Below are 21,993 nucleotides of genomic sequence, written 5' to 3' on the forward strand. Positions count from 1 at the left end.
AATTACTCTAATTAGCTGCTGATTTAGTATTTAGTCTTTGTGCTACTTCTATATTAAAATATTTGTTCAGAGATCAATGTATTTAATTGACTCCTATCAATTAAAATTGTAAATTACCTGATCTTGCTGAGTTTTTAAGTTAAGATTCAACAACATTCCTGCTCTAAAAATCACTCTAAGCAATAGTCTAACATGAATACTCTGTGATTGTGCAAGGAAGAGATAACAGCTGTTCTGAAGAAAGTACCATGGCCTATGACAAAACCTGAAAAAGATAAAAAAAGAAAACCTACCTATGTGACTTGGAGGAAAGGAGAGAAAAAAGTACAACACATAGCTGTGGTGTGGAGGAAGGGAAGTGTAAAAAAATGGTTAAACATTTTTCAGACTAAGTTCTAGGTAGGAAAACAGCCCCACTGAACAACCAGCTTCAGACCTAAAGCCTTTGAGTTCTGCTCCTGCTCAAAAGCAGGCACTGCAAGGATTCCAGAGTGTCTGGGTACAATCTTTAGACAGTTCTCAGTGGATTCTTGGAATGTAGGAATGTTCCTTCAAGGTAGAGAGAATTCCTAGAAATTCTTCGAGAAAGACTTCCTAGAAGGCACAGAGGGGATTCCTGGATGCACCTGGAAAATTCCTAGAAAACATGGGGCAAACACCAGACAAACTCCTAGGACACACTCAGAAAATACCTAGAAAACAGAAGAGAAAATAGAACATTTCTAGGAACCATTGGCAGAAATCCCTACAAAGCAAGGAAAGAAAACTTTCAGAAAGAACCATGAAAATTTCTATCAAGCCTAAAAAGAAATTGTGAAAATTCCATAATAGCACAAGGGAAATTCCCAGACACTACAGTGGGAATTCCTTGAAAGCATTTGGGAATATTCCTAGGAAGCACTGGGAAAAGCCCTAGAAAGCTGCAAGACCATTCTACATAAACCATGTAGGTCCATGAAGTTCTACAGATCTACCATGAACCATGTGATGGATTTCCTCCTTTTCTTTGTTTTGAACAAAGGTCTGAGTAGCATCAGTTGTTCTGGCATTGGAAGAGACCTTTAAAACTGGCATTTCCAATCCAAATTACAATTTTGCAAACCTCTTACACAGCCACCTCAAAGTTTTTCTCCTGTCTTGAGGAGACATAACCTACTATTAGTCGTTTCCTGGATTTAAACCATTCCATATCTTTGATAATTCTTGCTGCCTTCTCTGAACCTTTCCCAGTTCTAATATGTATTTTGAGGACAGGAGAAGTATAGGGATACCACAAACACAATAGGACTGAGACAGTTTTTGTTATATTCTTGGTTCCTTTTTAAATTAAGGCTAACAAATTATTTGCTTTTTGCACATCAAGCACTGAGCTGACATTTCCATGGAATCATCTATCCTGATGTTATAAAAGTGACCCTTCCCTTTGACTGTTCTTCCCTTTGTTCCCTTTGTTCTCATAGCTGTATACTGAATTTAACATGTCACTTTGCTGCTAAGTCCCTCAGGTTCGTATGGCCCCTCTCTAATTCTCAGCCAATCCACTCTCATTCCTGTACTGAACACTACACAAGGACCTCAATGTTACATATCCAAAAGAAGATTTAGTGAACCACTGGATTATAGATTTTGCAGAAACAGATAACCAAGCATCCCTAAGCAGTAATGAAAAGATGTCATAGACAGACACTGACAAATTTTAAAATGTACCCTGTTAAATTATCTGCAGCTGTCCACTCTCCCTGCTTTGAAAAGCTTTCACCCCAAAGTTTCAAGAGAAGGGAATGTGCAGTTGGGACTCCAGTCACTCCCACAGAAATGTAGGGCCTGAGCATAAAATCCTTTCCTTGGCAACTTAAGACAAGTGAGTGTCCCCTGGCAGGCTCCAGGTGCAGGCACACATTTTCCTGATGCACCTGCCAGGCTGGCAATGACTTCTGCTGGAGATGCACACCAGTGGTGTCCACCCAAGGTCGGTGACTTCACCAGAACTTCTGTCAGCAGGCAGAGATTTGCACCCTGTGAGGCCTGGCCTGAGCCACCCCTGGGCCTTGCCCATCCAGATTCCTCACTGCAATGGAACTTTTTCCATGGAAAGATACAAGACTGGATGCTCACTGGAACATTAAGTAAACACATTGAGGGTGGCCCTCCCAGAAAGACATGCAGACATACAAAAGGTCTTTCCATTCCATTTTTAAGCATGTCTTTACTATTTATTTATGAGCTTTTGTTATAACAAAGCCTGGTGTTTGAAATGTGCAATATCTGGCCTAAGTGTCATAGAGAACTTATACTTAGTCAAAGAACCTCCACAAATACAAAAATCCCACCCTAAAGCATACACATGCCAGCTACTCACTTTGAACAATCCTTATTTGATTAATAAACAATCAGGCCACGTCTTCAAATCCATCTACCACGAAAAAAGACCATGTTAAAAACAGTTAACTTGTCAATTTAAAATGAAAATTTCCATTCCAGCAATAGATAGGATAAAGCCTAAAAAAAGAATCAGTTTAATATTTTATTTACTTTGTATGCAAGGAATAATTGTAACAAGAAAATTATTTTATTTCTTGAGTTATAATAATTGGGAATTTTGAACATTAGTCCACCAAAACCCACTACATATATAAAGGGAAAAAGAACCCAATGAAATATTGTTCTTTCTTTTTAGAACCTTTAAAAATTGCATGTTCTATTGTAAAAGAAGTTAGTCTGGTGTACTAAGTATGAAAGAAAAAAAAAAGGAACATGATTCCCTAGAAATAGAGAGCAACAAGCCCAACAAGAAAAAGTAATGAAGCTGAAAATTATCTGAACATTGACTGTGCCAGTTTTTCAGTTTTGTATTAGAAATTAAGACAATGCTGGGTAATATCTGATTTGTCCAAGAACTGATGACTTCTGTCTCCAAATTATCAGATCTGAAAGGAGAAATGCAGCCATTCTTGAAGATCAGCTGCCATCTAGTGAACAGTGAGAAAACTGCTGAAAACATTACTTTCAGGTTTTTGTCAATTTAAACTAGATTCTTGGAGGAATATTGTTTGCCACTTTGTAAATTTTGGGATCTGTAAATTATTCAGGAGCATGGCTACTAAAAAGTGTGCATTTGACATGAGGGCCATGTCACTCAGCAAAGTTTTCTAAGAAAATAGGTGAATAATATACATGTGATTCCACAATTTGTTCAAAATAAGCCAATCCTCTGCTCTTTCAATAGGACATAGTAGTTTTTTGGGGGCTTCACTATACTAAAAAGAACTAAACTATCAGTGTCTTAAAGTAAAATAATCAGTATTACAGCAATAAAATACAGTAAAAACTTAAAGAAGTTTAAGTAAAAATTTACTGAAGAGTGCTCATCAAGCAAAAATAGCAGAGTTTTTACATTGGACACTAACTTTTGTCACTTTGTTACTTAAGATTAGATTTGCAGGTGTTTTCTTTCTCATAAGAAATCAGATATTCCAGATACAATAAGTCTGTTAGAGGGAACCACTATGTATGAATATAAACCACAGAACTCATTGCAAATATTCAATTTTCCATACTTTCCTTTCCTAAACACAACTTTCTAAAACCAAGCAGAGAGTCTACCACTTACAGTTTGAAACTCTGAAACAGAAATCTGCCATTTTAAACAGAGTATGTTTTTTGTTTAATGAAGTATGTACTTGAGGGCACTCATGTTTATGAGAACCTTTGATGGAAAGAAATAAAACAAGAGAATATGTTTATAAGACATTGGCTTGAAAATACATTTGCCTTCTTGGAACGAAAGCTCCTTATAATCCTTCGTCTGTACATTCTCTGGACAGACATACTAATGTATGACAGACAGACATTAGTATGTCCTACACCAAATACCTGGTAAGTCTAAATATTCCATATGAGCATATTCCATATAAACATTTGTGTATGTGTGCAGTACAGAACCGTGCCATGAAAAGAAAGATTAAGTAGATATCCAGGAGTAGAGGAATAGAAAATAAACACTGAAATGAGAAAATTTGGTCATGAGTTGAAAGGAAGTCTATTACAGGTCCTTTTGCATATAATTAGGCTTAAAGAGAAGGCTTGCTGCTTTTCAGACTACACAGCCCTACAAAAATTTGTGAGTTCTTATTCAGCATTTAGAACTATTATGAACTGGTTCTCTTCACACTACTTGCTTTTATTCATATGGCTTACTGAAGCATTTTGTGTAGAGCCTTGGTTCAATAAGGAATGTGATTAACCAGGACACCATCACAAAGGTTTTCTTACACTGCCCCTCCTGACACCTTCAGGATACAATGCAGGACAGGTTGCAGTTGTGCTGTAAACCACCTTCTCTGGGTTTTCTGTGAATTTACCTGTGTCTGACGAGCATCAAGCACTTGAGATCCCAATTCTTGTATGTCTGTCGTCTCAAAGTCTGTGTGTATTTAGCACATATGACTTTATTTAAAACAAAGCTACTTTCAAGAATAAAACTATGCACATACTAAATTTTATCTTGTAGCCCACAACGCTGACAGACCTCCTGGAAAGATTTTATAAAAGCACCACACAATTCATGGCACAATCTAAGAAGGGGGGGACACCAAAACTTTTCTTAAATGCTGACTAAGCATTTGTCAGAGCACATACTGCAACAGGTTTACCAAGTGTTGAATTCGTATCTGTGTCTTAATTACTTGTATCAGCAGCTTCTCAAGCCAATGGTGTGGCTCCCTATGTTCTTTTAACCAGCACCCATAGCTGAATCAATGGTGACCGCTGGTGACAGAGGAGCAAAGGGAAGCACTGGCAGGGGCACAGGGATGGGGACGCCCAACATTTGGGAGCATGTTTCAGAAGCCCTGAACAAACAGGCAGTGCTGAGGAGACAAAAAGAGGGCAAAGAAATGAGGGTGGCAAACAAGCCCTGTCATGACCAGCTGTGTGGAGAACGAGCCAGATGACAATTAGAAAGGGGGTCAATGTATTTCATCTATGGGATAAGGGTGTAAGAAGTCTCCAGGGCACAGCACTCACCTCACAGGCATTGCTTTGTCAGCCCTTCAAAAGGGAAGGCCCAGGGCAGAGGCTGAGGGAGGGCGTGAGGGAGATGGCGGACATTGAGTACTGGGGCCATTTCTGGGCCCTTCGGTTCAGGAAGGACATTGAGGGACTGGAGCAGGTCCAGAGAATGCCAAGGAAGATGGTGAAGCGCCTGGAGCACAAGTCCTATGAGGAATGGCTGAGGGAGCACGGAGGGCTCAGCCTGGAATAAAAGAGGTCAGGCAGGACCTTAAAGGTCTCCACAACTCTCTGAAAGGAGGCTGAGGCCAGGTGGGGCTTGGCCTCTTCTCCCAGACAGGACAAAAGGCCACAGAACTCAAGCCACACCAGGGGAGGTTTAGGTTGAACATTAGGGAATAATCCTTCGCAAGAAGGGCGACTAGCTATTGAATAAACTGCGCAGGAATCCGTCCCCGGCTGTGTTCAAGGACAGACTGGCACTGAGTGCCACGGTCAGACTAACACGGTGGTATTAAACACAGCCTGTATTCGATGATCTCGGAGCTCCATTCGCACCGAACCCATTCCGCGATGCTGAGGGGGCTGAGGCGGGCCGCAGTGCGCGTGCTCCGCTGTGGCGCATGCGCGGGGCCGTCTGTCAGCGCGCGCGCGGCTCGGCTGCTCTCCGGCCCGTCCGCTCCCTGCCCGGGGTCCCGTCCCGCCCGCCCCGGCTCGGCAATGCCGGGCGGCCGCGGTGCGCCGGGCGGTGGCGGAGCGGGAGCCCCGCGGGAGGGCCAGACGCGGTGAGTAAGGAGCCGACGGGCTCGCGCAGAGCAGGGAGGGTTGCTGCCCTCCCTCTCGGAGGCAGCGATGGAGGCGGCAGTCTTAAAGCTGCTCCCGCTGGACCCGCGAGATGAGGGCACGCAGCGGTGCCGCTTGGGACCTGCCGCGCTCTCCTTGCTGGGAGCCAGGATCGGCGCCCCGCTGAGGATCTCCTTGCCCGGCGGCTGCTGTGTGTGCACGGCGTGGCCCCGGCACGACCTGGCGGACGGGTACCTGCAGGCCGACCTGAGCTGCAGCACGGCGGGGCTGCCGGGCCGGGAGCTGCGCGGGCTCTCGCTGAGCTTGGACCGGCTGCGGCTGCTGCCGCACGGACCCCTGCGAGCCGCGGCCCTCAGAGTGGTCCTCAAGAGCGCCGCGCTGAAAAAGTCCACTCCCAGAGCGGTGTTGCAGGAGACTATCCGAGAGCTGCTAAGAAATGTGTATGTTTCGCCTGGTTATGTTGTTACTGTCGCCCCAAGTCCCGAAAATCCCGTGGTGTATGTTGAAATACTGTCTGCGTCTCCTTTGGAGGAGGGAGCTGGATTGATAACTCCCCAAACAAGCATAAAAATTAAGGAGGTGATCACTTTAGAATGGTACCGACATCTATCAGAAGACGCTGCCAAAACTCAAATTGCAGGACTGGATGATGTGGGGAAGTCCTTGAAAGAAATGATTGATTTGCCTTTCCGCTTTCCAAAAACTTTCAAGAAGCTGGGTCTTTCTGTCCCGAATGGAGTGCTGTTAATTGGGCCCCCGGGTGTAGGGAAAACGCTCCTGGTAAAGGCAGTAGCAAAAGAGCTGGGTGCGCATCTGCTGGGCATCAGTGGCCCAGCCCTCCATGGTTCAAGACCAGGGGAAGGTGAGGAGAATTTGCGAAGAGTCTTTGAAAAGGGCAGAGAGATGTCAAACGAGGGCCCAACCATTCTGTTTTTTGACGAGATTGATTCTTTATGCCCAAAGCGAGGAAGTTCAAACAATGCTCCTGAGGATCGGATTGTTGCTCAGTTGCTGACGCTGCTGGACGGTGTGGGGAGTGAGGGCAGGATGGTCATTGTGGCAGCCACAAACAGGCCTGATGCCCTGGAGCCTGCGCTGAGGAGACCTGGCAGATTTGACAGAGAGGTAAATAAACCCTGCTGATCATACACTCGCATTTTTCTTTCCTTATTGAGGCGGAAGGGGGCTGTTAATAGTTTTTGTTAATGTCTTCTAGTCATGTTTCATAGCAAGATTCTATATGTTGGGACAGGTGTCTTGTTTCTGTCTGTAGTTTGCTGCAAATTTGGTATGGTTATTTTGGGGTTTTTTACTCAGAACACTGAGAGCTTCATATACGTGAAAATGGATGGGAGGAGTCTTTTTATTCCTTTATCATAGAGACATTGACCTGATCTTCAGAGGGTTTGTTTGTTTACAGATGCTTAGCTTTACAGGATTGGATTTTTTCCATTTAAATCCTAGATTGAACATTTGTGTATTTCCCTTTAAAAATTTATTGTGACAGAGAACTAGTAACCTGTTGTGTCAAAACTTCTATTCAGGTTTCAGTAACAGAGGTTGGGTCTACTCTGGAAAACTTCCATTAGCCTAGTAGTCCAAAGAAGAAAACCACATGCAGTTATACAACACACAGTGCTTGTGCTTGTATTGTTTATTTTCCTGGCTAAACCCACTCCTCCACCAGTTTAATCGAGTTCTTTAATTTTCTGAGATTTATAGATAGTTGAGATGTATTTTTAGGATGAAGTTTTACCAAGTTTTCAATAATATATGAATGTTTATCTATTTCATTTTTTCCTATCATATTAGTCTAATTTAGTGCTTGTGATATAAGGAAATTATTATTTCAGTGTTACAGGACTTGATAAATGCTATCTGAGTGTCTTATCGAAAGCTCTTTATGCAAACACTGTTCCCTTGGAAAGTAAATGGCATTTTAAATACTTGTAATTTGTATAGTGCTGGCAATAGGTTTCCTGTAAAACTCTTTAGTTGGGATATAAGTATATATAAATTTTCAGTAGCCAGTATAAAGAAGGGACAAAATTGCTTGCTTAGGTCTGTAAAATAAATGCATATGGCAAATTATCTCCTAAAATATTTTGTTTATTCTGTTTGGTTTAGGTTATTATTGGGACCCCAACAGTTACACAGAGAAGATCCATCCTGCAGTTGCTGACATCTGCCATGCCCATTTCTGCAGAGGTTGATTTGGCTAAGCTGGCAGAAATGACCCCTGGGTATGTTGGAGCTGACCTTACAGCGCTCTGCAGAGAAGCTGCCATGCAGGCTGTGTCCCACAGCTCTTGGGTATGCTTGCAAATCAGTCAAGAACAATGCCAGTAATATTGGTACTGCCCTTTCCTCATTAATAATTTACTTGAAAAGCTCAACACCACGCATATTACTCACAAATACTCACACCAAGCATATTATAAATATAAATACGTTATTTTTGCTCATCCTTTCACTTCTCACCTTAGTTCTGTTACTGCATCTGTGGTTTAATAGAGGTATTTTATAAGCCTGTTTGAGATAAAATACATTCTTCAGTATGTGGTGAAAATGGATTTTGCAACTTTTTTTTTCTATTCATAAGATTGTAGGATGTAATGTATGTTAACCCTGAAAGCAACTATTTGATTTAGCAGATCACTGCCTAATGGAGCTATAATTTAGAGGCTAGTAGTTTTCTCTGAAACATAAATTTCTGCTAAAATTAGGGGGTTTTCCTGTATAAAAACTTGCTATTGAAGAGGTTATATTTTACTTTATGTTGCATTTTTGTGTCTGCAGTTTTTAAGCTCATTAGGTCAGGAATTGACTTCCTTATTAGTTGCATTTAGCCTTATGTGAAGCTTTTTGCATATTAATGCAGCATTTAAATTTTACATTAAAATGTTGTTAATATTCTGTATCTGGGCTTATTTTTCAGGATTCAGCTAAAACTGAAAACATGATTACCATGGGAGATTTCCAAGAAGCTTTTAAAAAAATACAGCCATCCTCTTTTCGAAGTGCAGTTGGACTAACAGAGTGTAAACCTGTGACTTGGGAGCAAATTGGTGGTCTTGAAGATGTGAAATTAAAGTTAAAACAGGTAATGTATTAAACTAATTTAGATTAACAGCTAATTTCTAGTATGTACTTGGAGGTATTCTGTACCCTTCATTATGAAATTTTTTTCTTTTGCAAATTACCTGATTATAAATTGTATTTTAAACATTATTACAGTGTTACTACAATGTTTGAGTTAGAAATCTTGCAGTCACAAGATACCACCACCAAGCCTAATAATATGGGAAAATAGGCATGTTTTTAGTAGCTGAAAAATAATTGACTTTTAGCCAGATAATTTGTCCATTCCATTTATCCAGGGATGGCTCTTGGCTGTTATCTCTTCAGGAATGCTTTTAGTTCTGTTTCAAATGGAAAGTTTAAGCAGGGGGCGTTATTTGAAGAAAGACTAAATCACTATTCTCTGATTTCCAATTAATGTTTGTATCAAGGAGAGGAAATTATTTACTTGGCAGTTTTGTTGATTGCTCGTTACTAAGAATTTAATCTCTTTTTTATGTACTGCCAGAGTATCGAGTGGCCTATGAAATTTCCTGAGGCATTTGCCAGGATGGGCCTGTCTCATCCCAAGGGGATTCTTCTCTATGGGCCCTCTGGGTGTGCCAAAACCACGCTGGTGAGGGCTGTGGCCACGAGTTGTCACTGTTCCTTTCTCTCTGTGAGTGGTGCTGACCTCTTCTCACCTTATGTTGGAGATTCAGAGAAGATTTTGTCTCAGGTACGGTTTTTAATTTATGTAAAATTCTGTAGTCTATTTTTGCTTGATTTTTGTAAAGTATTAGTTAGACCTTAATTTTGTTGTTGAAAAGATGATAGTGCTCTCATCTGATTATAAAATAGAAATGGCTTACAGATTCACATGTAGATAAAGAGAGAAACTACCCCTAAAATTATACCAATATCAAACTTCAAATTCCTACCCTTTTATTTTCAGTTCATTTAGGAATATAAAAAAGAAGCAGAATTTGCCAAAAGTAAATGTAAGCCAGCACAGCTCTTAAGAATCATTGCAAAAGTACCTTTAAAGTAAATACAGAGTATATGTAAGTGGGATTCTTTTTTCAGGCATTAATGTTTTATTTTACTACCATTTGTTGAAAAGGTTTTTCGCCAAGCAAGAGCAAATACTCCAGCAATAATATTCCTGGATGAGATTGATTCCATCTTGGGATCTCGGGCACTCTGCAGAACTGGCCATGGTGTCTCAGAGAGGGTTCTCTCTGTGCTTCTCAATGAATTGGATGGGATTGGGCTGAAGGTTACAGAAAGAAGAGGAGGCAAGCTGCAGCTTGAGGCTCAGTGCCAAGAGCAAAGTGATGAGGAAAGAAAGGTATTTATGCTCCCTTTTCTGTACAGGAAGAATGAGAAGTGCTGCCCAGTTGTTTCAAAAATTTTAGTTGTTTGCATTCACATTTTAATCTTCAAATCCTTGGACTTAAAAACATGCAAGAAGCTGTTTTGCTCTGTCATAATTACTAGTTTTTAGAGGACACTGTATATAGGCTGCTGATTGTTTTTACATACACTGTTCCTCAGTGAGGCTTTGTTTGACCAAAATACCCACACAGGCATTACTAGTTGAGTGTTCATCTTCTGTCATAAAAATCCTTTTATTGACACTAAATTAATTTTTTAGATTGATTGTGTGATTTTTACTCTCAATAAGTTCCTCCCTGAGCTTACTTTTTCTAAGTCCTTCCCCTACTTCATTTGCAGCTCTTTCTCTCACATGATGCATACAAAAGCAGCACAGTTATGATCTGTTAGTTACTTAAACACAAACTTGTACCTTCCCTTGTCAATGAATTATTCACAACATTTAATATTTAGCTTTTTTGTATATAAATTCTTTCTTATTATGGTACTCTTTGGGGGAATAATAAAGAAAACAGTTCCAGAATTTTTGTTTTGGCAAAAAAAATGTTCTTCATTACAATCTGACCAAAGGAAAGTCTTTATGTATTGCCAAGGTAGATACTAACTATATTTCTTCTTTGTCATATAATCTGCCCTGCACCAAGGCATTTTTTTACCTCAAAAAAGATAAAATACTAATATTGAAGGGAAAGTAAAATGTAAAATTACATTATCTTTTTGCCCTTCCCCTCTTCTCATTAGCAGTTAACTAATGTATTGTGATAATATCTATCTCAACCATGTTGCACTAATTTGTTTACATGATCTCTTACTCAGTTAGAGTTTCAGGAAACTTTGAACAAAGATTTCATGGTAGTTGCTGCAACAAATAGACCAGATATGTTGGATGATGCCTTGCTCCGTCCTGGAAGGCTGGACAAGATGATTTATATTCCACCTCCAGATCTGAAGGTATTGCACATCCATGCATGGCTTTAAAGGGAGAGATGTTAATTGCCAGCATGCTTTAAGAGCAAAGGGGATATATGTCTGTAACATCCTTCACAACTGATGGGTGTTTCACTGGAGATCAGTCAACAAATTCAAGGTACAATGAAAAAAATTTTAAAAGTAATAAAGATATTTGTATTTTAAACACCAATAGCATTTTAACTGGTGTGGGTAGTTATCATATTGCATATGGAAAATAGAGAAAATGGATATTTACAAAATCAAGCTACAATTCAGGAAATATCAAAATAAGTTGTCTGTCCTTGCTTCAAGTAATTTTTGTATACTGTTCCTAAGGCTAGTGTAGCTTTTTGTCCTGAGCTTCACAAAAAAAAGTTGTCCCAAAGCATGCCAAATCAGGCCTGTTCAGCCTAAAATACTGTGTTTTCATGAAGCAAGGAGTGACTGTGAATAATAAATATATGAGACAACCAGAAGTGTGTTATCTCCATTAATAGCATTTTATTCTTCCACCAAAACCAGGTAGTTTTGGTGCTTTTCTGGATTTTCTTTGGCTCTAATTTCAAGTTTAGTACTGCTTTGAAGAAAGATTAATTTTTTGTTTGTTTGGTTTTGTTTTCTTGCATAATATGCACCAACTTACAGGGAAGAGTTTCCATTTTGAAAATCTGCACTGAAAAAATTCCATTAGATACTGACGTGTCATTAGAAGATGTGGCAGTCCTGACAAACCTCTTTTCTGGAGCTGATATTGAAAACCTGTGCAAGGAGGTAAGAAATATTCCTGGCTTATCTGTGAGATAAACTCTAAATAACAACTTTGAATGAAAAAAGAGCTAACTCATAGATGTTACTGAGCCATCTGTAGTAGAGATGCTTTGCCAATTTGCATTGAAAATCCAAAGAGAATGGTTAAAACAGAAGAATTGAACAAGGGTTCATTCTTTAAATAAAAAGTTGTGGTAACCTTACCTGGATCTTTATCTCTTGTTAAATAACCATAAGTTATACAGTGCTGTTTTCAGATGCTTTAACTAATGCTTTGTTCCTTGTAAAATATTTTAGAGTACTTACAGTATTCTTTACAATTTAAAACATGATAAGGACTAAATTGTTTTTCTTTTTCTTTTAAAGGCTGCTTTGTTGGCATTGCAAGAGAATGGACTCGAAGCCACTGCTGTAAAACAGGAACATTTTGTGAAATCATTGCAGACTGTAAAACCATCTTTAACCATAAAAGACTTGGAATTTTATGAAAAATTCTCTAATCAAGAATTAGCCTCTTGAATCTATAAAGGAGTGGCATAAGTATTTTGAAATATATTACAAAGATTTTGAAAAGGTTTGCATCTTTCCTGCTTTTTAACACTGTACTTACTGTAGTTTTCAGGGAGTGTGAAATACAGTAAAGTGTCACTTTTAAAAAGTTCTGTAATTTAAATAATGAATAATAAATTAAAATCTTGTTTGCTTTGGGTAGGTTTACATCTGATGAAACAAGTAATTGAAATACTTAGATGAAACACTATGGTTTTAGTTTAGTGTTACTGTAGATTTCCTACTTTTAAGTAGGAATGGCATAAGAAGAAAATGTGAAATGTGTTGTGAAGTCTCCAAAAGACAGCAAATACATAGAAAATAGAAAAGCCTTCAGGAAATTAAATAGGAAGAAGTCTCACTCTATATAAAATGTAAGGTGTTTTATATGTGCCTGTCTAGGCTTACATTCCTACATCATCAAGCAGATTCCCAAATACAGTGGCAGTGAAAGGGTTGCCAGTGCTTAACTCCTTGGTGTAGGTCTGGAAGTCAGGGGTTTGGGGAGTAATTTTGGATTCGTTACTGCTTACTGTACAAACATTTGGATTGAGTAAGCAGATACCAAGTATGTAATCAACTCAAACTATAATTTCTTCTTTAGAAAAGGGAGTTTGCATAATGACAATTTCTGCAGAATTATTTTCCCCACCCAGCCATTCCTTGTCAATACATTTTTGTGGGTTGCCTTGTAAAATACATAGACACTTCTAAGGAAATTGGTGTTACATGTATGTAAGTGTGCATTTTAACTAGAGTAGGAGGGTTTTTATTATTGTTTATTACCTTTTCTTTTTCCCAGTCAAAATGCTCGAGAACAAAATACACCACTGTCAAAGACAGTTCCTTATTTTAGCCAAGGTTCAGAAATTAAGCCCATTAACAATTATTTCTTTCTCATAACAGGCACACTAGGGACTGCACTGAGTGTGGTTTATAGTGAGATGGATCACAAAAGGAACTTCCAAGGCAGTTGGTGGCTGAGGAAGGCAAAAGGCAGTAGTAAAGCTGTTGTAACCTAGGAAAGGGCTCAGTTACAGACAACTGCCCTACAGCTTGGCTTTCATCACCATTTTATAGAAAGGACCATCCTGTAGCTTTATTGGTAGCAACAAATAGACAGTGCTTATAAATACACAGAGTTTTCTCAGCAGCAGTGCTGAGAAAAAGTATGAAAACTGTCTGTTTGGCTGCCCAGTGTTTGAGAGTTTCCATTGGAATTGCTGCATGTCAGAGTTGTTACAGTAAGATGCTGCCAGCTCCTCCAAGATGCTGCTGCTGAATTTCCACACCCACTCCCTAGAAGGACCAGCTGAGCTGTTTGTGCCCTGTCATGTCTGTTCCTTGCTGCTGGGAGTAGCAGAACATGCAGTGCAGGCAGCCTCTCATTCCTCTCACTGCTTTCCTGTGGGCAAGAAAGAAGGGGAGAAACCAATGGATGGAGTCACCTGCTCTCACCTCCAGCCTGCCCCTGGTAGTTCTGCTCAGAGAGGGATATTGGGAAATGATATTGGGAAGTGAGAGGAGCTGTGGAACACAGGACAGTGATGAGAACCTGGGCCTGGGTTGAGCTTTTGCTGCAGCGCGAGGGGACGCAGTGACACCGGGCTCCTCTTTTGGTCACTATAAGCAGCTCTCCGAGCTCCGCAGAGGCAGCTCTGTCAGCACTGGGGCGTTTGCCTAGATACCTGGAGAAGGGGACAGACAGGAGGACAAAGGAGAAGCGGAGAAGCCAGGTTGGCGTGCTGCAGGCGCGGAGAGAGAAGGGTTGGTGCGGGACAGGCACAGGCTCTGTTCGGCCGCTCCGTGTGGCACCTGCAGGGGGCGCTGCCGGCCCGCGGGCCCGCTCCGCGCTGTGCCGCCCTCAGGGCCCGCTCTGTCCGGCCACCGGGGCGCGCTGTGCCGCCCTCAGGGCCCGGTCCGTCCGGCCGCCGGGGCGCGCTGTGCCGCCCTCAGGGCCCGGTCCGTCCGGCCGCCGGGGCGCGCTGTGCCGCTCTCAGGGCCCGGTCCGTCCGGCCACCGGGGGGTGCGCTGTGCCGCCCTCAGGGCCCTCTCTGTCCGGCCGCTGGGGCGCGCTGTCCCCCGGGGGTGCGCTGTGCCGCCCCTCAGGGCTTTGGGCTCAAAGAGCGCGGGGCGGGTCCGGCCGGCACCTCCTGCCGCAGCCGGGGAGAGCTGAGAGCTGTCTGAGCCGCTCCGCAGCCGCTGCCAGCATGAGCAAGGGCATCTTGCACACGCTTAGAACGAAAAGAGAAGTGAGTTGGCCGGAGGGGTCGGGGCCGTGGTTACCCGCCCGCCGGGAGGGATGCGGGGGGCTCGGGCGGCTGCACCGGGGTTGCCACTTGGTTTCCCGAGGAAATGGGACATGCGTAAAGTTGATGTGTTAAAAGTGAGGTGTGAAGAAGGGTAATGTAGAGGTAGAAGTGAAATTCACATATTAAAAGTGAAGTGGTGTAAAGGGTAATATCGAGGAAATATACAGGAGCAGGTAATCCCTGCCTAGTTCTGTGTAACCCTTGCTCCCCTACTCGTGGGTCTGTAGCTGGGACATAAGATCAGCTCTTTTCTCTATTTTATCTTTCAGCTCATTCCCCTGGCCGGAATATTGTCCTTCGCAGCAGCTGGGGCGTTCTCTTTTTGTATCTATTCCCTATTCCGCAAATCTGATGTGATGTAAGCAAAACCTTATTCCTTGGAGCTTACCTTAACTTGTTTTATTCAACCAAGTATTTGACTATCATGTTTTACACACAGAAAAAAAAGAAATTGTGCCAGGCACATGTTCCAGAGTACTGGGAGTACTGATAATGACTAAAGTATCTGCAGATTGTAAATAGTGAGGAAAATAATTAATTTGGAGTGTAGTCCAAGTTATTTCCTAACTTTTGATTTAATAATTAGGGGGGTTTTGCTTTAGGTATAAGAAGCTTTAAATGTTCTAAACAAGAATTTCATATAATCACATATGTAGATGAGATGCACATATATTGCAACCAGGCTATTGACTTGTATATAAAGAACAGTGTTTGATAGTATTCCAATGGCTTGGCTGATAATTGGAGCCAAATCCTGTACTCTTAAAGGTTTTGGGAGTTCATTTATTTATTTTAAAGTGATTGGAATAGGCATTTTAACTGTTAGGATAAAAGTGTTAGGGTAAAAGTCCCTTGTGTCTTTATTCAGCTTTGATTTTTCAGCTTGCTTCCTTCAGTGATATGTGAACAGTGCTGGCTGGCTTGGTGCTTTAGAAGCTGCAAAAAAAGAAAGCTATCATTGATTCCTATCCAGGTTTTAAAATACAGTGCCCAAATCTTTAAACTTGTGTTTTAGGGAACTGCTAACTAAGGTGAATAGTTCTACTGACAATAGGCTGCTCATATGAAAATGTGTTCAAGGACACACCTTAAAACATAATACCTGTTTTATCTTCTTTTAAAGCATTCACAAGATTGGCAGTTCAGAACCATGGGAAACTATTGATCCTGCCAAGCCTCAAAAGGTAATTTGTACATATAGTATATGTATAAATAGCATGAATTTCCAACACAATTAATCACTTCTTTCAATGTGTAAGAACTAGTAAAATATGAACAAGAGAACAAGTGTAAAGTTGATGTGTATCTAGTTAAAAGTGGAAACAAATACTTATTTGATTACTTTATGTCTTCACTCTATTAGCTAATGATAGGGATCTCTTACACTGTAGGTCTGATCTTAAATTCATACTGTTCTTCTGGTTGTTGTCCTGTGTCCATTCCCACCCCAAACATCCATTTACTCCATTCCACTGATAACAGTGGAAACTTGGAGTGTAAGGAAGTGCTGTTTACCCTTACCTTGTTCCTGAATTACAGAATTGAGTAAGAATGTTTGAATACTGTAGCCGGAAGGAAAAATATCTTAATTTATTAGAGCACTTAGGATAAGGAAAAGTGAAATTATTTGTGTGATTACTTAATTAATATCCAAGTGATTTTGTTCAACAAATTATTGTATCATCTCTTGCATATTTCTGAAAGGAAAATGTAAAGCCACTAGAACTTCTTCAGCAATAAGCTGATCTTTGATATGGGGAGATGTGGGAGTGGAGTAAATGCTCACTGGGATTTTCCTAACTTTCATATTTTCCATTTCTTCCAGCTGGTAACAATCAATCAGCAGTGGCAACCTATAAAAGAGCTGGAAGAGGTCAAAAAGCTGACGAAGTGAGAAGTTTCTGTTGCCTCCCAAAGGTACCCTATGAATCTAGTGGAATCATTTCTGCACAAACTTGACTACTGAAATCAGTGTGCGGAAATGCTTCTGCTACATTTTTAGGGTCTCCCTACATTTTTTTGGCCTCTGGATGAGGAGTTTGATGTTGCTTTAGAAGCTGGCATACAGCATCCACATAGTCCAAAAATCTGAATCAAAAGACTCATTTTCAATAAGCATTTGATGTAAATTTTTGAGTATTCAGATTGTGATTATGGATCAAAAAAGCCTTCATAGTTTTTGTAGAATTTCAGGATTTGTTTCAAAACACATTAGTTTTGCCATTTTATTAATTTTTAATAAAATAAATTCTAAATTTTTACATTTCATGCAAATTCAAAAGCCTTTCTAAATTGGGAATCCTGGTCTCCTTTCAGAGATACAGAACTTTCTGTTCTGTATTTCAATGTTGTATGGAGACTAAAGGCATAACCAGAGGATGTCTTTGTATGGCAGCATATGTGGTCATACAGTACACTTGCATTCCTTGTCTGTGTTAGATGTGGGGACAGATTAACAAAACTAATGTTGTGCTGCAAATATTGAAACTTACCCACTGAGGAGTCCAGGTTCTTTAACCTTCTTATTTAATTCTTATTGTATTTGAGACTGCAGATTTAGAACCTCAAAACCTAAGGGTTAAGCATGGCTAGAAGGAAAATGAAAATCAGGTAAATATTGTTCATTATTAAATTTTTTTGAAGTTACTAGAATTAGAAAATCTGCATCATCCAAAACTACACAGTGGTAATTTCTTATCTTTGTGCAAGGTTGTTCAAGTGCAAGCTGCAATGTACTGCACAATTAATAATATTTTTAAAGATTTCTACATGCTATTAGGTATATCTCTTTTATCAAATAGAAACTAGCTGATTAAAATTAGGAATGATTCTATGAAGAGACTCTTTAAGCTTCTGTGTGTTTGATCATGGGTTGGCCAGGGAAAGAATGTAATGGGCAGGGTCCCAGTAAAATCATGAGACAATAAGTGCATCCAATGGCAGAACAGTCCTTTTGCAGATATTTTCTGTATGTGCCCTCTTCCAAGCAGTTTCTCAATCTATTGCACAGTTTATTTCACAGTGGATGGTCAGAATTCATAATCCTTTCTGTGAGGAAGGGAGCAAAAGTGAAACAACTGCTAATTGGGAAAAGTCCCCTTAAATGAGTAATAGTCAAGTGCTTTAGGTTATTCTGCAGCAATGACAATCTTCATGTAGAAAAGCTGTCTCCTTAATTCCAAGGTAGCCTGGCTTCAGGAGCTGTTTTCTTCAACTGAGAAAAAAAATAATCTAAATGTTGCATAAATATTTGTTTATCAAGTAAGGATGACTCAGCAGCATTTATGTTTTAGATGAGAGGATCTACTAGTCTTCAGAATAAGTCCTTAGCTTGTGTTTAAGGAATGACATTACAAGAAGATTGAATATCATAGAACCACAAAAATACAGAGCTCTGAGGAATACAAGTTTTAAGTGTTTTAAAACAGAAAATATTTTAAAATCTTTCTCTGTATTTCCATATTTCTACTGGACTGTAGCAAAAACAAAGTGCCATGCTCCAAGTTGATGCATTAATTGTTCTTCAGTAAGTCACTTTTTTTGGCTGCAAGTACTATGACCTAAGTATCTGTCAACATTGGGAAAGTGAGTGTAAGTAAATTTTAGTTAATTTTTGTATTTAGCCACATTTCAGTGATGTTTCTAGTAGCACATTAAGCAGTGTGACTGCTGTCACACTGTGTGACTGCTGTCAGTCACAGATTGTTGCTTATTTTATCATGTCCTGAAGCATAACAGCTGTGGTAATAAATCTGTTTTCCTTTGTAAACTGTTCTGTTTTTCTTTATTAATATGGATTTCTGGGGAGGGTTTTCACACAATCTAAGAAATCAAAATTTTTTTTTGGCAATTCAAAAAGATTATGAATATTGTTAAAGCTCTTAGGGTTTTGTGTCTTTTCTGACTGTCCCTAAAAATCTGTCTCCTGCATAAAGTATTTTTTTCTTATAAGTAGCATACACCAAGAGCAATTACTGTGTCTCCCCAATCAGCTACTCAACATAAATCCATAAAGCAATGTACAAGTTATTTCCTTGTTCTGCAAACAGTAAAGATTCAACTGGTTGAATTTTATGAGCTGATGTTTATGAGAACAGTAAGGCTTCCCTGATCTATGTCATGCAAACCCATGAGTCTTAATTCCATGAACAATTTAGAGGCTGTTGAAATAATTTAACAACTTTCTTATTTCTCTCTATTTCCTTTGCTGTCTTTAGTCTCCTACTCCATTCTGCTCTTGATTTTGGTTTGGTTGATGTTGACGTTTTTTAACAATCACTACCTTTGCTCACCCTAGCAAGTACATTTACATGGAACTATATCACTTCCAAATTTCATAATAATTACGAAGTTTAATAAAAATGGTCACTAGTTTGTTAGAGTTTCCAGTATAGGTTGCAAGCCATTAGAAATGTGTTTTAATAGTTCTAATCACTATTAGAAATCCACCATTAGAGTCTATGGTCATGCTTCTCTAAATTTTTCTATGTAGTCTATAAAATAACTTTCTGGAAGAAAAGAATAGAAGGCTGCCTTTTGCAGTGTCTATACAATGAGTTCTAATTTTTGTTATTACAGTAGTACATCAAGGCCTTAAATCTGCAGATCTTGTGGTGGTGTGGCAGAGTGTGTTGGGGGTTTTTGTTTCTTTGCATGTGATAGCCCCAGTGTCAGCATTTCTCCTTCTGCCCCTCTGCATTTCTCTGCCACAAGGTGCTGTTAGTGCAGTTCTGCACTGTCTGGTTCCCTCAGTGGTGGCTTTGTGCAGAAAACAGTCACTTACAGAGGGGGCTGACGCACCTGTTGAAGGAAATGGTTCATCCTGCAGTTGTTGTCTGCCTTAGTGCAGAGGGTGGCTGTCCCTAGGACTGGCTGTGGAAAACAAACAAGAGTAATGGGAATGATTCACTGAATCCAGCCAATATTTGCTGTTGGACACTTCTGGAAAAGCTTTCAGCTTAAACAAACATGGCACAGTTTTCCTTTGCTGTCTGAAGCATTTGCTGTCCAGCACATCCAAATGCCATACAGGAGCACACGGACAATGAAATCCCATAAAAAGTGTAACTAAAATAGAAATCAAAGCACTCCAGCTGACTTGGCCTGGGGCACTGGTGTTGCCCCCCAGTGCTGGTGTGAACAGGGAGCAGGCAGCTTGTGTGCCCATTGCTCTCTCCATGGGGCAGCAGCCATGGCAGTAATGGCCCCTGGGAAGCCGTGAGGTGACACCGCATCCAGAGCACCTCGGCCTGTGCGCCTCGCCCTGGCCAAGGATCACACACCCTCACCAAGCTGTGCCAGCCCTATTTATGCTGGACCTTGCCCAGGTGAACAAGGGGTTTAATTTAATTAGCATTTACTTTTAGATAATTTTGTTGTGCATACATTCTGGCCAGAGCCATTACTGGGGAGGTGTTGCCCTTCAGGGCTCAGCCAGGACATGGGAGAGCCCCCCCCCTCCCTGGGGCTGGGACAGATTTCACCCTAACAAGGGAGAGCTGTCCTGCAGCATCACCACCCTGCCTGTGTGAGGACTGAGGGCCATGTGAGCAAGGTGTGGGGGTGGGGTGGCAGAGCACTGGTTGGGGGCCCTAGAGACAGTTTGTCTGGGTACCAGGATATACACCAGTGCTGGCCTTCGCTGCCAGGTTACCAAATAGTTTAAATAAGCCCTCATCTCTTACCAACAGGGGCATGACAAAGGGTTTGGTTTGGTGTTGGTTTTCACATTTAAGATTTTCAAGACTTCCTGGTGTGCCAGGCTGGCTCCATGGCCTCTGTTCAGGGGTTGTGACATGCACGGCTCTGTCCTTTATCTGATGCTGCTGCTGCACAAACAAGGAAGTAAATGCAGAAAGTCCTGATCCCTGGTAGTAACAGAAAAATCTTATCAGTTTTCCAAAGAAAAGCAGTCATCTACTGCTAATAAATCACCAATTTACTGCATTAAAAGAAAGGGAAACATGTTCAAGCTGTTAAAACTGTTTCATTTAATGATGCATCTTTCCCTTCTGCTGTGACTTTTATAATTCAATAAAGCCTAAATTTTTTTAAGACTGTTAGCACTGTGCTGCCCATGCTGCTAACATTATTAAATATGTTAGCATTATGCTGCCATTACTGTGTTTAGTTTTCCTCTTGGCAGATGCTTTGAATGAAGCATGCTATGGCCAGAAAAAATTAATTCATCTTCAAGACTGCAGTATCCACCTCACTCCCTAAAGCAGAAATCCAAATCCACAGCACAATCCCAGTCACAATGACTTGCAGTTCTAGTCATCGCCTCATTGCCAAGCTTTTGCCCATAATTTCCATGTTACAATAGCGTGTTTTACAAAGTAGATGAAAAAACATCAGTTTGAAGTTAGGTGAATGTTTTATACTGATTTCAGGGAAGCATGGAATTAATACAGTAAGGTTTGCAGTGATTGTGTATTTGTACTAGTATGTGCTTTTTGAAAATTCTCTCTCAAGAAAAATTAAAACATTTAAGAACTGGGCATGTCTGTGCTGAAGTTCCTGTATTTTTATTAGTTCACAGAGGAGGCGTTTCCACTACACAAATCAGGGTGTTACAGGGAAGTTGGTGTTTGAGGATTTACTGTTGAGGGTGTCACTTCTCAGTAGGTGTAAAGGGCACAGGTGTACACCCTCTGCAATAAACAGAATTACCCCCAAAGTCATAGGTGGATTCCCTCAATAAAGAACCAAAGTGTTTGACCTTCCTGTCTGCTTTTAGAATTCCCCACACTTGTCTGGCTGGCAGTGCCACAGGTACAACCTGCATTCCTTAAGGAATAGTACAGCACAGGGTTTTGCTGCAGCTACAGTACATTTGTTGAAAGGAAGTGTAATCATTTACAAAAATCAAAGGCTAAATGAAGTTCTTTATCTACTGGGATTTTTTCTTCTTCATTAAACAGATAAAAGAAAATATGGCAACCCAACAAAGAAGGGAGATGGGGGAAACGCCAATATTCTTTTTTCATACAGTAATGAAAGTCTTTGATGTGGGCTAGACAGGTAAAATGTACCTTGTTTAGGAGAAAAGTGACTGTAAAACCATCAGATGTCTTAGTTGAACTGCACAACAGATCACTTTGCAGTCTGTAAAGGAAATTGGTATTGATTTAATTTCTGA

The 21,993-nt window shown here is 40.5% G+C and overlaps 1 protein-coding gene across 2 annotated transcripts; it reads left to right on the forward strand.

The window, feature by feature from the left end:
* Positions 1-5,671: 5,671 nt before the first annotated feature.
* Positions 5,672-15,210, forward strand: AFG2B (AFG2 AAA ATPase homolog B). Of its 2 annotated transcripts, XR_010441535.1 has the most exons (9): positions 5,672-6,939; positions 7,942-8,127; positions 8,753-8,917; positions 9,404-9,613; positions 9,998-10,225; positions 11,089-11,223; positions 11,869-11,994; positions 12,358-12,565; positions 15,122-15,210. XR_010441535.1 is itself a non-coding variant. In XM_064721869.1 (8 exons), exons 1-8 carry the CDS (start codon positions 5,863-5,865, stop codon positions 12,508-12,510), a joined length of 2,280 nt encoding a protein of 759 aa, XP_064577939.1. In that variant the 5' UTR covers positions 5,672-5,862; the 3' UTR covers positions 12,511-12,708. The 2 variants fall into 2 exon arrangements, 1 of the variants encoding a protein (XP_064577939.1); XM_064721869.1 differs by lacking the exon at positions 15,122-15,210 and having other exon boundaries at positions 12,358-12,708.
* Positions 15,211-21,993: the final 6,783 nt, after the last annotated feature.

This window comes from Zonotrichia leucophrys, chromosome 10, assembly GCF_028769735.1.
Source record: "Zonotrichia leucophrys gambelii isolate GWCS_2022_RI chromosome 10, RI_Zleu_2.0, whole genome shotgun sequence".
Lineage (NCBI taxonomy): Eukaryota > Metazoa > Chordata > Aves > Passeriformes > Passerellidae > Zonotrichia > Zonotrichia leucophrys.

Excerpts from the sequence above, each read along its gene's own strand:
- AFG2B (XM_064721869.1), top strand. The coding sequence starts at position 5,863 with ATGGAGGCGGCAGTCTTAAAGCTGCTCCCGCTGGACCCGCGAGATGAG. Across the intron at positions 6,940-7,941 it reads CTGGCAGATTTGACAGAGAG|GTTATTATTGGGACCCCAAC; the intron begins GTAAATAAACCC and ends TGTTTGGTTTAG. Across the intron at positions 11,995-12,357 it reads TTGAAAACCTGTGCAAGGAG|GCTGCTTTGTTGGCATTGCA; the intron begins GTAAGAAATATT and ends TTTCTTTTAAAG.